The 13372-nt window shown below is 37.6% G+C and overlaps 1 protein-coding gene across 50 annotated transcripts in view; it reads right to left on the reverse strand.

The window, feature by feature from the left end:
* Window positions 1-1585: 1585 nt before the first annotated feature.
* RIMS1 (regulating synaptic membrane exocytosis 1) overlaps window positions 1586-13372 on the reverse strand; it is a 582755-nt gene continuing 570968 nt past the window's right edge. For all 50 annotated transcript variants that reach the window (XM_043439256.1, XM_043439244.1, XM_043439243.1 and 47 more), the window contains 4 exons: window positions 10734-10846; window positions 7154-7255; window positions 6435-6574; window positions 1586-4448 (listed from right to left, as the gene is read on the reverse strand). In XM_043439256.1, coding sequence (XP_043295191.1) covers window positions 4230-4448; window positions 6435-6574; window positions 7154-7255; window positions 10734-10846 — 574 coding nt within the window. In that variant the 3' untranslated portion in view covers window positions 1586-4229. The remainder of the gene's footprint in view (window positions 4449-6434; window positions 6575-7153; window positions 7256-10733; window positions 10847-13372) is intronic.

Below are 13372 nucleotides of genomic sequence, written 5' to 3' on the forward strand. Positions count from 1 at the left end.
GTGGGTATTGAGTTCCATCACTAAACCTGCACGGCAACTTTGACCTGCAGCTTAACTGCTCCATGCTGCAGATACTTTATGGGATGTACAATTCATAAGAGTACTTAACTCACAGGCTATTGGGAAAATTAACTGCAACCCATAACCCTCTGCATGCAAATCAAACATATATCATTGCAATTATTTCTTTAGGTAATGATTACTCTCAGTAGACATGGGTTCCTTGAAGCTAGTATCTGTTTTGCTTTTATATCCCAAGTACTTAATATCTAGTACCCAACAAAGTTCTTAACACTGTTGGTTAAGTAAAATCAGATCACATATTTCAGGCTGAGATTTCCAGAAATTAACTTGTCAGAGTCAGCAAGAAATCCTGACGATTTAGCAAAATGGTCACCCTTCTAGTTAATTCCGCTCCATCATGCAGGCCCTGAAATCATAACACCATGCAATCCTATATGACTTAAAGATCGATTTCTGCTTTTGTGCCTGTCCAGACAAAGAATTCTTGAACCACATTCAGCTGCGTCCTCTTTCAGTGGCAGAAGTGCCCCTCCCACCCCAAGTGATGTGCTGTAGGGCCATTAGACAGATGTGCTCTGACAGTTTGTTGTGAAATGAACTGATCAGTTGTTTTTGTCTCCTGTTGACCCAGTCTCACAGATAATTTCATGTCTTGTAGACCAAACAAGTGGCTGACTCAGTAGGGTAAAATTCAGTCAACTGTTTAAAACACTCTAAACAACTGATTGTCTCCAATTTGATTTTGATTTAGTTGTGTTTACTCTGATTTACAAAGTTAAAGCCAGTGTGTTCTGTAAAATTTTAAGGGCTCCTAGAAGGTGGAGACTAGATTGCAGCGATTATCTTACAGCAATGCAACATGAAAATGATGCTCACCAAGTGTCGTGGGGGTGACAATGATGAAATATATGGAACTGAAAGTAACTCTGTGGGGCTCCTAGGCACAAAAGTCTTTCTGTGTCCCTGGTTAATGGTAGGAAATAGGCTTCATTCAGCCTCCATGACCTTCCCAGAGCTCCAAAGGTCAGGTTCAAACAATTACTAACCAGGGAAGGGAGGGGATGTGGAGACTAGGGAGGAGCAGTCAAGAAACAATAGTGCAGCTTTGGGACAGGGTCCTGATTCAGCCTCAAGTGATACACATAACAGTGTTTTTGAGCTGGCTTGCAGATACTGAAAGTCCCACCAGGTAGGAGAAGTTAACTGCATGCTGCCCACAAGCACAAAGACCTCAGACCAGCTGGAACTGGAAGGTTAATAATCCTGACTCCCTCTTCCCTCACCACCAATGAATCAGAACATTGTCCATAGGCTGATCATGCTCTGCTCCTTGAACACTTGAATACTCCTCACTACGCCCTGCAGGATGGGACACAGTTTTGAGGGCATTAGCCCACCATGACCCCCTTTGCCTAGTAAAGCAATAAAGATATGTTTTCTTCTTTACCCAAAACTCTTGTCTTCAAATTTTAATTCAGTGTTGGTGTACAGAGGCCAGGCTTGGCATCATATATGAACACACTTTTGGGGAAGAAAAGAAAATGTCATAAAGTTGAAGCAATAAAGCCAACACATTTTATGTAACATACTACTTTTGGAGACTCACCTATTTCTTTGAAGATATATTTATTCTCTAAGATTTTCTTGGAGATGATATAACATTGTTTGGTTTAAGTTGACCAACCCTAAGGCAACTTTCTATAACTCAGTCAGGGGTCCAGAGGAACCAATGGAAAGAGGAACCAGACGCTCCAGTGAAAGATGCAGGAATTGATATTTTGACATATCACATGCTTGAAATGATCTGGCAATTGGACAACAGCACACTTAAAGAGCAGCAGAAAAACAACCTTCCGTTTGATTCTTACTGAGATTTATTGTTTTCAGTAATGCCACTTTTCAGAAGTAAACTCATGTGCTCACTTAGACAGGCTGACAAAGTAAAAAATTGTATGTGATGCAAAGTAGCCTTTTGGGCTGGAGATGAAGACACACATGGTGCAGTGACAAGTCAAGTGCCCCCAGCAGACAACAAATCCCACCTCCCTTCCCGCCATCCAGCTCCCATCTTGCCCAGTGGAACCCACAATGAATATCTGGCACAACATAGAACACAGATGGCTGTGGACTGACATGAAAAGTAAATTTTATTAAACATGTTTACATACATGAGTTGGAAGTTCATTTAAAAGCACAGGGGAGTGTTAAGACAAGTGGTCAAATAGAAAGATACTACCCAATTAGAATCAGTTGATCGTTGGCCACTAAGACAGAACGGTATCTAGCAGAAGTACACCAATGCTTCAGTCCTTCCTGCTCAGCATGGTGACCCGTGGTCAATCTGTGCCCTGGGAACAGTGGGCAGGTCATTCTGGCGTGTGTAAATAATAAATAATTCACTTGGTGCAGGCAGTATGTCTATGGATTAAAACCTATGTGTACACAGTGTCTACATGTGTTACAGCCCCACAGGAGGAATCTACACCAAAATATTTATTAGAAGGAATTTGGTCCATACTACACCACGTTTTCCAGAGGGTAAAAAATAAAGTCCATCTATAGACATTTCACCTCAGACTCACAGACGGAGTCTGGCTAAAACTTGCAAAATGTCTGTAACAAAAATGGATGGCTTAGATTTCTTGGTTATTTCAGTAGAGTAATTAACAAGCAAACTGTACAAGGACATGCAACATACAAGCTGGCCTATGTGGAACTAACATACATTATTAAATGACCTTTTGTTTCTTTTCTTTTTTCCTTTCTTTTTTTTTCTTTATCCTTTTTTTTTTTTTTTTAATAAAACGTGCATGCAGCTTTGAACAGTTCCAAGTCATGCTGCTCTATTTGTGGAGTCACAAAAGTGGAGGGACTCATAAAAGGAGGGACAAGGTCTTGATGCACCTGCAGAGTCTGCAGTTGTTAGCACAGATACAGAAGGTCACAAGGGAATTCAAGGCCAAGAAAAACTCAGATGAAGAAAATGCAAATTGAATTGGACTTTGTTTTATTTCCCCCACCCCAAAGTAAGATAATTTGCATTAAAAAAAACAAGCGTTGTGCTTGCATCAATTTCAAAGAAACGTAAACTAAAATTTGATAAAAATCATTAGTTTAGTGTGGAATATTTCAAATGAAATTTCCAGTGGCATATTAATAGCCCATACCATGTTCTTGCCAGGACGGGTACTAAGTCTACACTGAGATGTGGCCAAGGAGCCTGGGCATCATTCAAAGTGTCTGAGGCTCAACTCCATTTCTAGTCACCATTTTGGGAAGTCAAACATATGGTTTGTACACATGAGCATATACTTGCTTTTATTTTGGATGTCAGGAAGGAAAAGGCATAACAAGGAGTGTTTCCAAGGTACAACGATGCATTTAGGTTAGTTCCCAGCATTTGCTGCAGACTCAGTTCTGTAAAGGTCTTCCATGCAAAACAATGGAAAACATAAATTAATGTTTTAGAACACAAACAGACATGAGCTCCATTCAAAAAAGTGATTTTGTGATTATTTGTTTTGGGGGGATAATTTTCATTTTCTGGGTTTCTACACATAAGAACTTGAAGAATCATAAAGCAAAAGTCAGTGAAGCCCTGCATTGGCCTCACTTTGTCTCATGGTGCACACTCCGCAGAGATGCTACAGAGACTGCTTCAGCCCTTTTTTTTTTGGTGCTTTTGGAAGAAGAAAGGAAGGGTCTCTGTAAACATCACGAGCCCTGTCACGACACAGCTGAAAACGAGTAGAAACAACAAATGCAGTGAAAACTGAATCAAATCGAAACAAATCGGAAATCAACTGAAATCAACAAATAACACACAAACAAAACTTAAACACCGGGGAAATAACACTCCTTGTGGTTTGTGCAAAAAACACATAAAATACAGCTTTTCACAAGAGTGACAATTTCCAGTTTGTTCAGTTTGGTGTGTGCATGTGCGCATGTGTGTGTGAATTTGCAGTTTCCTCTCTTTCATTTGTTAGAAGCATCAGTGATTCTCTAGCACGTTGACTCTTCCTGTATTTGATAGACTGCCTTGTTCTGTCATGTGAAGCCAGGTTTTTAAACAACGATTGGGACATATTATTGAAAAACGACTACAGGCAAAACACAGGTTGATTGTCTGTCTCCAACAATGCTCATGAAATATCTGGTTCAGATTACTATCCTGAAGGTAGAGTCTTACTGGTGTGAGTTCATTAGGACCGGATGCAGGGGGGCCCAGTGGAACTTTCCAGAGATGACTGGGAAGCCCGGCGGGTGAGAGGGGTGAGCGTGGGGTCAACCAGTGATGACGGTGGGAACAGCTTGTACCAGCCGATGACCATGCTGGAAAGATCGAGTTCCTCCAACAAGATCTGAGCCACCCCCATGAAGCATTTGTGGTCCATCCTGCCGTAGTCCCCCCAGACAATCACCTGCAGAAAGAGAGACGTGCAGTGAACTTGAGCTCCTCTCCTGCGCATGTGAAGAGCTGAGAGCAAACTGGTCTGTTAAACTGAGCCAGACAGGGAAGGACATGAAGTGAATATAACTAAGATCAAGGAGACCTAATAATTAAAAATATTCAGGTACTCTGAGACACTTCATCATGATTTTTTGATCTGATGGAATACATATAATATTTCCCTAGTCCATGAGGGGTATTGTCTATATAAACCATGTTAAAAACAAACAGGCAAGCTTATTTACTTATCAATTCAAAACCTTCTTTAGCAACTAGTATCTAGTGAGCAATGTGCAGGACCACAGAGATATATACAAATTAAATTTTGTGCAAGCTAGGAGGGCAAGATAACCCAACTTCCGGTACCACGGCATGTGTGCATGGTGGAATGTGTATAAAGGATGAGAATATTCATTACATTTCTTTTATGTTATAGACTTGTGACTGAAGGGACAGGCTGAACAATAATTATAAGCTGGTGCCTTTTGAGGACTTGCCTGACAGTTCTGACTTGATCAGAAGATTAATAAGTCAGTGAACTGACAGAACAACCTGACACCAAAACCAGTTCTTTTGGTGTCAGGTAAGATTCCCATTACACTTACTCCAGGCTCTGTGGAGGTTCCCAAATGAACTCACTCACCTGTTTTGCAGAGGTGCGGGAGGCAAATCTCAGCTTTTCAATTTACTGAGTAACCTTGGCAAATTATTTAATGCCTGTATTCCTCAGACATAATCTTTCAAAAGGGGACAATGAAGATAGTGAAATGACCTATGATTGAGGTGATATTATAAAATAGGTATAAAAGAAGGACTTTTCAATAAATAATTTCTGGACAAATGATCATATAAAAGGGAAAAAATAAAACTGGACCCTACTTCAAAACATAAACCAAAATAATAAAACTCTATGAAAACAATATATCTATAACCTTTAGGTTATATATACCATATACATTTTTAAAGAAGGATAAAAATGAAGAAGGATTATACCTAATAAATAAGGTATAAAGAAGGATTTTTCAAAACCAAGTCAGAAAAAAAATCATAAACAATACAAAAGTGGTTTTTTAAAAAAGTATATTTAAATTGAGAACTTCTGTTCATCAAAAGATGTAAAGAGTTTGGTGAAAGAAAAGCCACTGTAGGACAAATGTGTGTGCAATTCATGTAAACGACAAAATACCAGACTAGCTTAAACAAACAAAAAAAACCAACCAACCAACCAACCAAAAAAAACTTCTACAAGCTAAAAAGAGTATCAGGTAAAATGCTTAATTTTTCACATAAGAGAAAATTCAAATGGTCATTTACATATGAACAATTTGCTTAATCTTATTAGTAGCTACAGAAATGCAAATGAAAAGCTAAAGAAATCTGGGGGTAGGGCAATGGTGGTCAAAATATTTAGAAAAGGTAACATGTGGACACAACTAACAGTGAAACTGACACTCAGCCAGTCATGAATATGTGCTTCCTTTCCTTTCTTCCTCTGCATCAGGTCTCACTCAACAAACTATTATTAACATTGGTTGCCCTAATTATCTATCTATCCATCTCCCTATCTACCCATCCATCCATACATTTTTCTATCTATCTAGTCTATCTATCTATCTATCTATCTATTTATCTATCTATCTATCTGTCTGTCTACCTATCTATCCATCTTTCTATCCATCTGGTCTAACCATCTGGTCTACCTATCTATCATCTAGAGGATGAAAGGGGTGGGAAGTAGGGCAAAAGTATAAGGAGAGGATGAAGAGAAGGGAGAAAAGGAGAGTGAAAATAAATATCTTGTTCTCCATTGGAACTAAGAGATATTTTACAACTACATGTTACTTATATTGCAAATCAACAATATGGAATTTATTATCTTCCTGTTTGCCCACCTCTTCAGTGTTGATGTGGACAATAGGCTGTTACAGTGTAAACAGACAAACCAGCTATGACTGACCTGAAGGACTTTACCCTGTGGACTTTCATCAAAAACCAGGGACTGTTGATACAAAGGGTCAAGGGTCTTTCGTGCAATTCTTGTCTTCTTCTTGGCTATGCAGGCCCCATTCTCCAAAAGATACACTTTGACATAAGGAGCTGAACAAAGGTAACATTAACAGATAAAAAGTTAATCCTTCAAATTAAATTGATTTTATTAGCAAATGCTTCCTTAGAGAAGTAGAGATACTTACTAAAAGCTTTCCATTGATTATTTAAACCATTTAAAGTTTTCAGTGCTCCATGAATGCTACCCCTTAAAACCCACATGCAACTACTAACATAATTTTCCTCATTTCAAGTGTGCAAAGTTATAATAAGATTCTGACTTATTTGGCTTATGGCTGGCAATACAACATAGGCTTATATTTTAAAGGTCATTTTCTATCTAAAAGCTCATCCTTGTTACGATTAGAACTGAATTTTTATGCTGCCTTTGTAAATAGGCAGACAAAAATAATTGACACGAGCTAAGAAGTCATCATAACTAAACTTGTCTTACCGCAAGACTCTTCCCAATACTTTCAACAGAATAACTGTGCAAGGAAAACCCAGATCCACTTTTATACAATCAAAGGACAGATAATGCAACACGGAGCATATAAAATTCAAATACAACACGTTTTGAGCTTCTGCCCACGGAAGACTCTCATATGAACAGCTAATTCTGCATCTTACCAGGTGTGGATTTGGAGCCGGGTTTCTGCGTGAGGCTTCGTGCTCTAATCACTTCAACTTCTAACTGGCCCTTTTTATCCTCCATTCCAATCTGTATGTCACCTGCCAGCAGAAGCAAAATGTGTCAGCTTCTTTGCAGTCACATTCAGTTAAAAAAAACAGGTCATAACAGAGTCCAATTATGATCCTCATGATCTTCATGAAAAACTAATTCTTAGAGCCCGCAACCCCTCTTTTTTCCCTGCCTCCAAATCAGGTTTTGAAACGTTTCTCTTCATTTTTCTGATACTCATTCAACTTATGAGAGTCTCATATTAGTTTATATATAAATTGCTTAACTGTAACAACACTGAGTTTTTAAGAAATTCTGTACTCTAAGGTTTCTTATCCTTTATGTTGAGTATATAATACTTAATAAAAAGTATAATTATCTGCATTTCCATTATTTAGCAAAAATCTCCATTAATATCTTGATAAATACCTTAGCAATTTCACAATTTGTTAGTTCCTTCCTTCATTCCTATCTTTCTCTCTTTGGTTATGAGTCTATCTCATCTATCATCTATTAATCCATCTCTCTCTCTCCATCATTCTATCTATACATCAATCTGTCCATCTGCCTCTTTCTATTTATCTAACATCTTTCATGACCATATACCCTCAATTTACTGACTGTATGAACCATGGAATGGGGATGTCATTATCTATTTAACCAGATCCCTGTGGATGGAAATATAGCTTATCTACATTGTTGTCATTAAAAAACACTAGAAAGAACAGCTTTATGAAGAATTTTTACACCCATGGTCAATTATTTCTTAAACATAAATTCCCAGATTTGTAATCATTAGGTCTAATTGAAGGGACATTCAATAATTTCATGCATACTGCCAACTATCCTTCAGAAAGGTACACTGTGATCAGAAAAATCTGTCTTCCCATTTCCACAGCCCACTAATATCATTAAGAGCAATATGTCTACTTTTTTGCCAATCTGATGCTCCATAAGTTATAATTAGCATTTCTTTGATTATTAGGGAGGTTGAACATATTTATATATATTTTCAATTTTTATTTCTTCTTTTGTATTGCTTGTTCATGCCCTTTATCCATTTTTAGAAGATGCCAAACTTTTTCTGAATGATATGATACTTTATCCTCCAAAATATTAAATATAATTATTTCTCAGTTGGTTTTAGTTAGTTGAATCATCTCTATTTTCTCAGTTGTGAGAAAGAATTCAGTTGTGAATTCTTCTTATTTGCCTCATACATTTATCAGTGTTGTGGTTCTGGATTGTTCATTAGTTCTACAATAATTCTTGTTTCAAACCTCAGCTCCTAGGGATTTTCAGGCTTTTTCCTTTTAATCACATACACACACTGTTTAAAGAGTCAAACTGTTCTCTAAGCCTTGTTATCAGTATAAAATATTCCCAGTCTCTCTCTCTCTCTACTTCTTCCCTTTCAAAAGTCACTGCTTTCAAAATTTGCAATATTTTAACTTACTTTTTTTTACTTTTTGGCATTTGCATCCCTATCACTAAATATCATATTCATAAGATACCTTCCTTTTTTCAGTAATAGATATTATTATTGACCTCTGATTTTGCTTTCTCTGTCTTCCTATCCCCAGTACACACTTGACATTTTCTGTCATGCTGTTCTCCCAATATTATTATTTATATTATGATTATGCGATATTACTTGTAGTTAAGTACACTGGAATATTGTGATTACTTCTCATTTCTTGAAAACTTTTCCTTTTCTCTACCCCCACTAAGTGTGTTTTAAAAAGTACTTGCTTACATTTTTATGTATTTTTATGCTAATTAAAACACCTCACTCTGTCCTGCTTGTCTAGTTCTTCTAAAAAATCAAACACACTAGGTTTTCTAGGTTTAGCTTATGAATCTGAAAGGCTACAATTTGAACAGGTTGCTTTTAAAGCAGTAGCTGTTTTCTTAGATTTTCCTTCACTACCATTCTGGGCATCCCATCCATTTCTCTCTTGTACGGAAGCATTAATTTACTGAATTTCATGTTCCTCCTTTTTAGTTCACAATTTTTAAGTTCACTTAGTTCATTTTGTTGAGGCATGTCCTCTAATAGTTTTCTGAATGATGCTGGGTATAAGGAAAATGTTTCGAGGCCCTTTTGGTCTGAACATATATTAATTCTAGCCTCAAATTTACTAGATGACTTGGCTGGCTATTGTACTCCATGTTGGAAATCAATTGTTAATCAGAATTTTGAAGACAATGCTCATCTTCTGGATTCCACTATTATTACTGAAGAGTCCAGTGAGAATCAGATTTTTAATAGTTTGGATACAATTATTTTTCCTCTTAGGAAAGTTGTGGGATTTTCTATCAATCTCTGGTACTGTAAAGTGACATAATATTGTTTTTGTGTTTGAAATATTCTCATGAATTTGCTGACTACTCTGTGGGTCCTTTCAAGCGAGAATCTCATACCTTTCAGGAAGATATTTATTGCACATGTTACATATAATTTTCTCCATTTGTCACCTTTTATAATCTTCATTTATGGTATTTTTGCTAGTAGAAGTTTTTTGATTTATCTGGCTTTGGTTTTGAAGTTCTTTCCCACTCCAAGAGTATAGAAACATTAAAGTGTTTTTCAGTATTTGTTAGTGTCTTTCCTTACCTCCTGTTTCTCTTTTACAATTGACTCCAAAACACTACTTTTTTGAGTTCTGAAGTAGGGAGTCAATTTCATTCATTTTCTTGCATAATAATACACTCACACCAACATTCTTGATTGACTAATCTATTGATTTTTCCATGCTATAAAATGCTACCCTTCTCCTACATTTGGATATCCTGTAGACATTACACTGACAGAATTTTGATAATTCAGAGAGGTGACTAACTTTATTCATTTTACATCACGTGTCAAGCTGTTGCTGTTGTGTAGCCATGTTTGACTCTGAGAGCCCTGAACTAACTGCAGCATGCCAGGCTTCCCTGTCCTTCACTATCTGCGTGAGTTTGCTCAAACTCATGTCCATTGAGTCAGTGATGCCATCCAACCATCTCATCCTCTGTCACCCCTTCTCCTCTTGCCCTCTATCTTTCCCAGAATCAGATCTTTTCCAGTGAGTTGGCTCTTCACATCAGATGGCCAAAGTATTGGACCTTCAGCTTCAGCCCCAGTCCTTCCAATGAATATCCAGGGTTGATTTCCTTTCAGATGGACTGGTTTGATCTCCTAGATATTCAAGGGACTCTCACGAGTCTTCTCCAGTACCACAGCCTGAAGGCATTAATTTTCGGTGCTCAATGTTTTTTACGTTCCAGCTCTCACATTCATACATGACCACTGGAAAACCACCGCTTTGACTATACAGACCTTCCTTTGTCAGCAAAGTTAGGAAAATGCATTAGAAATATGTATCAAGTTATAAAAATGCATTAAAACTTAGAATAGTCATTTGAAACCAGCAATACTTGAGATAAAGTGTTCTTCTCACTTGTATGATCAATGCTATTATGCTACTTTAAATAATCTTGTCAACCATGAAACACTCATTTTCTTTCAGGAAAAATTATTCTTACCCATTGCAGGGGTAGCAAGGGTCTGGCGGCCAACAAGCTGGGCTGGTCCCAATCCATCAAGAAAATCACTGAATTGACTATCTGCGCCTAGTCTCACTCCAGGAAATATTAAACTATTGGCAAAAGGACAAAAATAAAAACATTAGATCTCCTAGAATTCTTTTCATTACTTTCCAGCTGAGCCACCAGGGAAGCCCCATTACTTTCCGTTAGAATATCATTCTGAACATGAATCAAACAGTATTTGGGTAACTGGTTTACTTACTGATTCTTTGCATTTCCGCTGAACCAAGCATATGAGGCTCAGTGCTGAATGAGAAAAGGTCTAGCCTATCAATTTACAGAATATTCAGCAGAGTTCCCTGTGCTACACAGTAGCTCCTTGTTGGTTATCCACTTTAAATACAGCAGTGTGTACATGTCAATCTTGAACTCCCAGTACATCCCTCCCTTCCGTTCACCTGAAACTAACACAACATTGTTAATCAACTATACTCCAATATAAAATAGAAAAGTTTTAAAAAAGACATGCTGAGGAGGGCTTAGTTAAAGTTTTTAATGCAGTACGTTTTTGGCACATTTACAATACAAATCCCTACATAAATGTATGACTAACATAAGATATAAGATGTGATATTTTATGTCATGACCTACTTAAATAATTGCTCATGAGCATGAAGTGACAATAAAGTGCTAAATTTTAAGAAACATTTAATAATTTCTTGAATAGATATGATTCAAAATATTCAGTTCAGTCGCTCAGTTGTGACTGACTCTTTGCGACCCAATAGGCTACAGCATGCCAGGCCTCCATGTCCATCACCAACTCTCAGAGTTTGTTCAAACTCATGTCCATTGAGTCAGTGATGCCATCCAACCATCTCATCCTCTGTTGTCCCCTTCTCCTCCCACCTTCAGTCTTTCCCAGCATTAGGGTCTTTTCCAAGGAGTCAGTTCTTTGCATCAACTGGTCTAAGTATTGGAATTTCAGCTTCAGCATCAATCCTTCCAATGAATATTAGGACTGATTTCCATGAAGAGTGACTTTGCAGTCAAGGGACTCTCAAGAGTGTTCTCCAGCATCACAGTTTAAAAGCATCAATTCTTCCGCCTTCAGCTTTCTTTATAGTCCAACTATCACATCCATACATGACGACTGCAAAAACCATAGCTTTGACTAGATGGACCTTTGTTGGCAAAGTAATGTCTGTTTTTTAATATGCTGTCTAGGTTGGTCATAGCTTTTCCTCCAAGGAGCAAGCATCTTTTAATTTCATGGCTACACTCACCATTTGCAGTGATTTTGGAGCCCCCCAGAATAAAATCTCTCACTGTTTCCACTGTTTCCCCATCTATTTGCCATGAAGTGATAGGACCAGATGCAATGATCTTAGTTTTCAGCATGTTGAGATTTAAGCCAACATTTTCACTCTCCTTCACTTTCATCAAGAGGTTCTTTAGTTCCTCTTTGCTTTCTGCCATAAGGATAGTGTCATCTGAGTATCTGAGGTTATTGATATTTTTCCCAGCAATTTTGATTCCAGCTTGTGCTTCATCCAGCCAGGCATTTCACAGGATGTACACTGAATAGAAGTTAAATAAGCAAGGTGACAATGTACAGCCTTGACAGACTCCTTTCCCGATTTGGAACCAGTCTGTTGTTCCATGTCCAGTTGTAACTGTTACTTCTTGACTTGCATACAGATTTCTCAGGAGGAAGGTAAGGTGGTTGAGTATTCCCATCTCTTGAACAATCTTCCACAGTTTATCGTGATTCACTCAAAGACTTTGGTGTAGTCAATAAAGTAGAAGTAGATATTTTTCTGGAACTCTCTTGCTTTTTTGATGATCCAACAGATGTTATCAATTTGATCTCTGGTTCCTCTTAATTTTCTAAATCCAGCTTGAACATCTGAAAGTTCACGGTTCATGTACTGTTGAAGCCTGGCTTGGAGCATTTTGAGCATTACTTTGCTAGTGTGTGAGATGTGTGCAACTGTGCGGTAGTTTGGACATTCTTTGGCATTGCCTTTCTTTGGAATTGGAATGAAAACTGACTTTTTCCTGTCCTGTGGCCACTGCTGAGTTTTCCAAATTTTGGAAATTTGAGTATAGCACTGGCATATTAAGTGTAGCACTTTCACAGCATCATCTTTTCGGATCTGAAGTAGCTCAACTGGAATTCTATTACCTCCACTAGTTTTGTTGACAGTGATGCTTCCTAACACCCACTTAACTTCGCATCCCAGGATGTGACTCTAGGTGAGTGATCACAGCATCATGGTTATCTGGGTCATGAAGATCTTTTTCATATAGATCTCCTGTGTATTCTTGCCTCCTCTTCTTAATATCTTCTGCTTCTGTTAGGTCCATACCATTCCTGTCCTCTATTGTGTCCATCTTTGCATGAAATGTTCTCTTGGTATCTTTAGTTTGTAATATTGAATAAATATTATTTGAAAACAGATTCTTATTTACAAATCAAAATGCTTAATTTCTTCAGTTTTGAATGAATTAACATTTTGAATGAATTAAAATGTCATATTATATGAGATTTGTATTTAAATTAAATGGAAGTAAGTTGGTTGAAGTTTGTCTGTTTCTCACCATGCCTGCCTGAAACCCCAGGCTATATCTTT

This window comes from Cervus canadensis, chromosome 20 (genome assembly GCF_019320065.1).
Source record: "Cervus canadensis isolate Bull #8, Minnesota chromosome 20, ASM1932006v1, whole genome shotgun sequence".
Lineage (NCBI taxonomy): Eukaryota > Metazoa > Chordata > Mammalia > Artiodactyla > Cervidae > Cervus > Cervus canadensis.